This window comes from Dromiciops gliroides, chromosome 4, assembly GCF_019393635.1.
Source record: "Dromiciops gliroides isolate mDroGli1 chromosome 4, mDroGli1.pri, whole genome shotgun sequence".
Classification (NCBI taxonomy): Eukaryota; Metazoa; Chordata; class Mammalia; order Microbiotheria; family Microbiotheriidae; genus Dromiciops; species Dromiciops gliroides.
Genome location: NC_057864.1, coordinates 338,059,228 through 338,067,217, shown reverse-complemented (window position 1 = coordinate 338,067,217; position 7,990 = coordinate 338,059,228). Strand labels below are relative to the sequence as shown.

Sequence of the window (7,990 nt, the reverse complement as noted above, 5' to 3'; positions counted from 1 at the left end):
GGGTCTGCAAAAAAGAAAATTTCATTGATGATAGATGCAAATAAAAATGTAATGGACAAGACTGGAAAAGATGGCATACCATGGAAGCTGGCCTCAGATTACACCAACAGATGTAATATTGTCACTAAGCAGAAAACCAGCAATTCTCCTCTTTCAATGTCATCTAAAAAGAACTGATTTCATACCATAGATATGAACTGAAAAATATTTCATAAAATAACTTCTACAGAAAGTATGAAATCAAGGCCATATCTAGGATGCCTCTGAAATATAAACAAGTCATCAACAAAACTTGCGATACAATATGGTAGAGTATATCAGGTACCTATATCTCAAGAAAATGCAAGACCTCACATAGTAGTTATTTGTACCGCCTATTGATGTTATTTGTACTTTTTTTTTTTAGGGAGGCAATTGGGGTTAAGTGACTTGCCCAGGTCACACAGCTAATAAGTGTTAAGTGTCTAAGACCGGATATGACTCAGGGTACTCCTGACTCCAGGGCCAGTGCTCTATCCACTGCGCCACCTAGCTGCCCCCAATGTTGTTTGTACTTCATTTCAAAAAGGACCATTGCAATATCATGACTTGCAATGAATGGATTTTAAGTGAGGAAGTGCTGTGCAGTTCCAGCTTCACTCTCTCCTCCAGAGTCATCTGGTCCAGTGGCAGATACATTATCAGGAGGATTGGAGATGGTCCCAGATGTTTAAGGCATTTGGGGTTAAATGACTTGCCCAGGTCACACAGTTAGTATCTGAGGTGAGAATTACTTTAATATTGTGTATTAAAGATATACCTTTTACTCGTCTTAACAATTTGAGGTCAAGAAACTGTGGTCATATCTAAACTCCATATTACTCAAGAGTTAAGTATAGTGCTCTGCACCAAATGGATGTTTGATAAACAACTTTATTTGTGCCAGATGACTCATTTAATGAATGATGTAAATCTGACGTTAAAGCAAATAAGTGTCTAATGGTGGTAGAGGACCTAGAACAAATATGAACATAGAAATAAAATAACACGGTAGAATAGTTCGAGTGCTAGACTGGCATCAGGAGCTGCGTGATCATGGGCAATATAATACCTTCGAGTCCTCGTGGATGAAAAGCAGATAGGAATCATTGTACTATCTACTTCGAGAGTGGCCCTGAAGAAAAGCTCTTTGTAAACCTTAAAGAAATATAATAAGCAGAGTTGTTCTGTTGCTGTTCACAAGGAATAGTTTCACCAAAACCAGTTGGAAACCTTACAGATCTGTCCATCTATTATGTTTAGATCACAATAGAGAGGGCGGAACAATGGAAACTTCCTTCACTCTCAGAACAAAGGAACATATGTAAGCTACTTTGGCAAATAAGCCTATCATCCAAAATTTGTTTATACCTATTCTAGTTTCAAATGTTTAAATCATACCTTAGTTTTACTATGCTTTTTACTTTTTCAAAGCAATTTCATATTAATTTCATTTGATCTTCCCAACCACTTTGTGATGTAGGTCAAACAGGTATTATTTCCATTCGGTGGGGGTTAGCTAGGTGGCACAGTGGTGGATAGAGCACTGGCCCCTGAAGTTAGGAGGACCTGAGTTCAAATCCGACCCAGACACTTACTAGCTGGGTGACTCTGGGCAAGTCACAACCCCAAATCGCATTCAGAATCCAGGGTCATCTCCAGTCTTCCTGATGTATATCTTGCCACTGGACCCACTCTGAAGGACAGAGTGAGGTTGGTGACTTTGCACAGCCCTTCATCACCTAAATCCAATTCACTGCAAGTCCGGACATCACCTCCTGATGTCATGGTCTTCTTCCAGAAAGGACAAACACCAATTTCTACTTCAATATAACTCACATGTATAGTAGCCTTTAAAAAAAACCACAGAGTGCAATTTATCACAACACCTGTGAGGTAGGTAGTGAATATATATGAGAATAAGGAAAGAGTAACTTGCCCAGAATCATATAAGTAGTAAGCATCAATGGTCAGAACTTATCATCTCCTTTAATCTTCACAACAACTCTGTAAGGCAACAACAATAATTTTGTTCAGGTCGTATCGATTTTTTTGTTACCCCATTTGGGGTTTCCTTGGAAAAGATACTGGAATAGTTTGCCATTTCTTTTCCTCTAGCTCATTTTACAGATGAAGAGGCTTGCAAACAAGGTTAAGTGACTTGTCCAGGGTCACACAGCTAGTAGGGTTTTGGAGGCGGGATTTGAACCCAGTTCTTACTGACTCTAGGTACAGAACTCTAACCACTGTGCGGTCTAGCTGCCAATAATAATAACAATAACAACAATAATAACAATAGCTACCATTGATATAGCCCTTACTAGGCGCCAGGTATTATGCCAATCGCTTTTACAATTGTCATCTCATTTGATCACAACCTTGAGATGTAGGTGCTATTATTGCCCCATATTGCAGATGAGGAAACTGAGGCAGAGGTGAAGTGACTTACTTAGGGTCACTCAGCTAAGAAGTGTCTGATACTGGATTTGAATTCGGGTCTCCCGACTCTAAGCAGAAGTAAATTACCTCACAGGATAGTTGTGAAGAATGCATCTTTAAGTTTTAAATGCCATTTATATGAACCTTAAAAAGAGTTTTGTGAATGTCTTGCTCGTAGTTATGCCCAGAATCTATCTCCCGTCTCCCCCCTCCCCTACCACCTCTCTCCCCTCACCATCCCCTTCATTTTATGGATGAGGAAGCTGAAATTGTGAGGAAAGCTCAGAATGCACTACAGAAATCTTGGTACTTTTTTGCTTGGATCTACAAGGGGAGGAAGGATAGTTTGCAGTGACCCAGAGGGGTCTGAGGCAGGTGTGAAAGGCTTGCAAAGGCGGAAGTGAGTGTGGAGGAAGCACAGTCTGGAGGGTCCCTTAGGTGGAAACATCCAGGGATAAGCTCCTCTAGTGCTTTCGTGCTTCTGCTATTCTCCCTAACTGTCAAGCCCGGGAGTGGGGAAGAAGGAGCAGGCCGGGTAGGGGGGCAGAGTTTGGGACAAGGGGCGGTGCTTCGTGGAGAAGCCGAGGTGGGGCGGGGGCGTTGCGTGTGTGGGGCGGTCTCCTCGTGAAGTCCCGCCCCGGACCAGAGCGCACGGCTGCGCACGCCACGTCTCCTTAGCTAGAGTGTGCGGGCGAGAGGCGGAGGGAAGTGGGGGGGAGCAGAGTGTTCTCTCGCGAGATCTGGCGACAGCGGCGACGGCGTGTCGTGAGTGTAGCGTGGGGGGCGGCGGCGGCAGAGGCAGAAGAGGAGGCAGCCCTTAGCTGCGCCACACGAAGCCTGGGGGGCTGGGACTGGGACCGGCGCCGGGGCCGCGACCGCGCAGCGGGGTCGTGGCGGCGAGAAGGGGGAAGGAGAAAGAGGAGGAGGAGGAGGGGGGTCGCCATGGCCGGGCAGCAATTCCAGTATGATGACAGCGGGAACACCTTCTTCTACTTCCTCACCTCCCTTCGTCGGGCTCATCGTGATCCCGGCCACTTACCTATCTCTGGCCCCGGGACCAGAACGCCGGTGAGTACTGCTCCGGCCCGGCCCAGCCCGGCCCTGAGCCCGAGACCGGCCCCACTGTGCCTTGCACCTGGGCCCCGTCGTTACAGCACGTCGGTGCGGCCCGACCCCTCGCCCCCCTCCCGGGCCCTGTGACACCCACATCACCTATCTACCCACCCACCCTGGCCGGCCAGGCCCAGCCCAGCCCGACCGGGCCCCAGGCCTCCACTCTGCTCAGCGGGCGGTGTTTCCCTTCTGGGTCTCCCCCCCATCCCCTTTACCATTGTCTTTCAGGAGGAATTGTCGCCTTTCTTTCCGTATTGTTCTGGGCACTCGTGGAGCCGTCTCTTTGTTCTCGTCCCTCGTCCCTAATTCTCTTTTGTTCCTCTCTACTTTTGGATGGTTTATTAGTAGGGTTTGGGGTTGTAAATTGGAAAGGTAAGGAAAGAGTTATTGAGGAAAGAAACCAAATGCTTAATCACAGCTTGTCGTATTCACCCCCCGCCCACCTCTATGCGCATCCCTTGAAACACCCCCCCCTCGCCCATATACTGGTGCAGCTGTTCCAGATGTTTTGTGAACCTTCTGAGCTGGATACAGTTTTACTGTTCTAAACTGCTGGCTTCCCTTTCACTAACCTCCTCCCCCTTCAGAATTGATTTTTTCAATTTCATGCTTGTATCTTGTGTGCCTGAGCAGTTGGACTTGGAAATTAGCCATTATTCTCTTTTCAAGAGCAAGGCTTTCCTGTTTATATGGAAAAAGTTGAAAGCATGAAGGAGTTAAGTCCCTTATTAAATACTGACCTTATTAGGTGGTTGAGAGGGAGTTAGTCTGTTGTTAAGCCTAAGTCTTTCAGGTAGATAACATGACTTAGGCAGTCTCAGCTGGTGGTTTAGAAAAATTTGGGGGAAAATGGTTGAATTTCATTTGTGAATTATCCTATGACATGGCAAGTGAAATAATCCTTCAGAGGCTGCTAAACAACAAACAATATTCTGGGCCCAATAGCTTGTTTTATGGCATAAATTGCAGAAAAAAATTAGTGACGAGGATTTGTGCATTAAAAATATTGAGGAAAAATAACTATGTTAACTTGTTTAAGCTCCAGTTCTCTTGGGTCAGTGGGTGTTGAAAAAGTAAAAGGCGGTCTAGATTGCACACATTTACTTTGGAAAGTTGATAGTGGAGTTGTAATTCAGCTGAGAACTTGTATGGTTTTGACAGTCTGGTATAAACCATGTAGAATTTTGCATGACATAATAAAACCAAAGGGTAATAAATGTGCTAATTGTTGTGTTCTCTCTTATTGTATTAAGAGTAGATATGTCTCCATTAAATGCAAAACTGGCCTGGAGTTACTATCACTTAATAGGTTTTTTCTGATGCAGTGACTAACTCAGGAATAACAGATTTGGGGATTACTGTGCTTTTTATACGGTGTGCATTCACACCTGTGTTATTGGATAGGGTTTTACTGAAGACTATCCAGAAAACTTAGGCCCATTGCAATGAAAGCATTTCTTTTTAGATACTTAATTTTTAATCACATTTTAAAAGATGTATTTATTATTTATTTAAACTTTTTTGTGGTGAGGCAATTGGGGTTGTGACTTGCCCAGGTGTCACACAGCTAGTAAGTGTTAAGTGTCTGAGACCGATTTGAACTCAGGTCCTCCTGACTCCAGGGCCGATGCTCTATCCACTGTGCCACCTAGCTGTCCCAAGATATATTTATTTTTGAGTATATCCATTTTAAAAAAATTTGTGACCATGCCCGATCTGTTCTGGTTAGGTTCATGCAGTGATTTCAGAGGTCAGTAATCAGTCCAACATTTAGGTTTTTTGGTGGTTTCTATAACATCCAAAAACTTGATATTTGTTTGAAAGTTTTATATAGTGGTTTTTTAGTTTTGGTCACAAAAGTTTGATCTCCATTTATCCATATCAAATGTACTCAAACTTGATCAACTCTTGCAGTTTATGGGTAAATGTGATACTGGTAAGAGAGTTGGAATTTTTGGCCAGTGGAGATTGGGCAGTCTCCAGCTTCACAATAAATATTCCTTTCTCTTCTTACCTTACCTTTAAGTACTTTACGTTACTCATTCTCCATTTGTGGGTGTGCCTTAGTCAAAATATGACCATTATCTGGATACATACTGTATACTTGGCTTGTTTCATTATAGAGTGAAAAATTAAGAAGGACAGTTCCACATTTTTATTATAATAGATGTTAAAATGTAGAAACATCACTTGTACTTTAAAAACTTCATATAGCTTAGACTGCTTTGTAATAACAGGCTGTTATGAAAAGAGATGCTTCTCTGGAACTTAGAAAGTAGATTTTGAATTAATATTACTGGTGAAGTTGAAGCATTATGATATCTTGAAGCATACGGCACTCAGATTTCACGTGAAATTGCCATATGTAAGTTAAATGCAGCCTTTGACTAAACTTATTTTGATTTTTAGAATGGAATAAATTAAGTCTAAAAAAGAACAAAATAGCTGAAGAAATATTAACTGAAATGAATTTTAAGCTTTTCTATTTTCCATGACCATGATCCACATCAAAAAACCCATTTTCTATAGGCAGTTATAGTTTCAAAAATGAACATTAATATTTTTCAAAAAGATTTAGTGTTTTTTTCTATTAGTAGAACACTATGTAGTTCTTCCTCTCAAGGCTGCCATTTAAAAAAAATTGTCCTATCACATTGATATTTTGAAATCATAAGACTCTGGAGTGTATAAAACTCTGTAGATACCATTCTCAGTTGACAAATTGGGATAGCTGAAGTTTGGAGAAGCTAAATGGATTAACCATGGCAGGTCTGGCATGATCATTTAAGTTACTTAGACTTCAAAAAGTTAATAATGGGAAGCCTTCTATCACATGGCTTTTTAACCAGAAGTTCATCCACTTTAAAAGAAATGTTTTGATAATTGTATTTTGATAAAATTGGTTTTCTTTGTAATCCTATGTATTTTATTTTGTTCATTTTAAACATTATAAGAAAGGTCCCATAGGCTTCACCAGACGGCCAAAGGTGATTCATGATACCCAAAAGGTTAAAAACCCCTTCTTAACAGTTTTTTGGGGGTTTTTTTTTTTGTGAGGCAATTGGGGTTAAGTGACTTGCCTAGGGTCACACCGCTAAGTAAGTGTTAAGTGTCTGAGGTCGGATTTGAACTCAGGTCCTCCTGACTCCAGGGTTGGTGCTCTATCCACTGCACCACCTAGCTGCCCCACCTTCTTTAACAGTTAAAAAAAATCTGGTGTGCTAATGCAACTGCAATGAAAACACATTTTTGGTGAAAAGAAAGGTCTTATTTATCTTGCTTTCTCAGAGTTATCTGCACATTTGTTCAGTAAAATGACTGGAGACTTCATCAGAGAGTGAAACATAAAGAAATAGTCTGATTTATGTGATAATATGGAAGTGAAAAGTTCACCAGACTTTTTCAGAAGGAAGGGTAACCGTAACAATATTTATTTGTTAATTTTTGAGATTAAAGATATCTTTGGTAAAGTACAGGGATTTTAGTAAAATCTAGTATGTTGGAATTTTTCTTGATTAAGGCTGTAAATTCTGTGATGTTCTTAGAGGTTTTCATAAATTCTTTTCAGAATTGAGTTAAATCTAAAATTAATAACAGTTTATCATGATCATTTAACATTAACTTCCTGCTGAGTATGTAAAATTGTACTATGCTAAGAGGTTGGTCTGTATGAGATTTCCTTTAAAACTCTTCAGCGTCATCTTAATTCTGCATCACCTAATGTTTTTGACATTCTCCAGACTTTTATGCTTTGGCTCTTTATGGATGTTGGTAATGTAATTTAACATTGTCTTTAGAAATGTATTAAAATTTATCTTATCTTTTGCCTTTAAAATAAGATGTGTATTTTTAATTGCTATGCCAATGTGATTTGATCACCATACATATTTGGCATCCCAGTTCTTACAGTTGAGAGAGAGCATAGCTTTTCAAATATTGTTTACTTTTAGATTACCTCCCTAGAGTAAAATGCAAAATAACTGGGTATGGTTTTTGTAACAGATTTCAAGGTTGTATTTTTTTATTCTTCCCCTAGGTTAAGGGGTGCAGATATTTGGAATACAATAAAATATACCTTAACCCCTTTTCAAAAGTTGTTAGACTATGAAATGTTATTTTTTTCCCCTACTGCTTTCTTCTATTTAGGTAGGCATCTATTCTAAGTAAAATAAATTTAGTTAAATTTTTTCCTCATCAATATGAGAATTGTTAACTGACTTTATAATTTAATTTCTTTCTCACTTCCTCTCACCGATGTGGATGAATACTAACTTTGACCTTGGAATTTGAGTGAGATTCTTCTTAACAGAAAAGCAACTCTTGTGACTATTGTAGTTTTGATGATCTATACCATTTTTCTATCTTTTGGAATGTGCTTACAGCTTGTGTGTCATTTATAGACACTTTGGTGGAGTAGAAG

General features: G+C 40.4%; 1 protein-coding gene across 1 annotated transcript in view; it reads left to right on the top strand.

The window, feature by feature from the left end:
• Positions 1–3,172: 3,172 nt before the first annotated feature.
• SEC63 (SEC63 homolog, protein translocation regulator) overlaps positions 3,173–7,990 on the top strand; it is an 81,299-nt gene continuing 76,481 nt past the window's right edge. Inside the window, 3 exon segments of the mRNA XM_044001939.1 lie at positions 3,173–3,462; positions 3,464–3,496; positions 3,498–3,525. Of these exon segments, the coding sequence (XP_043857874.1) occupies positions 3,400–3,462; positions 3,464–3,496; positions 3,498–3,525 (124 nt within the window). The 5' untranslated portion in view covers positions 3,173–3,399.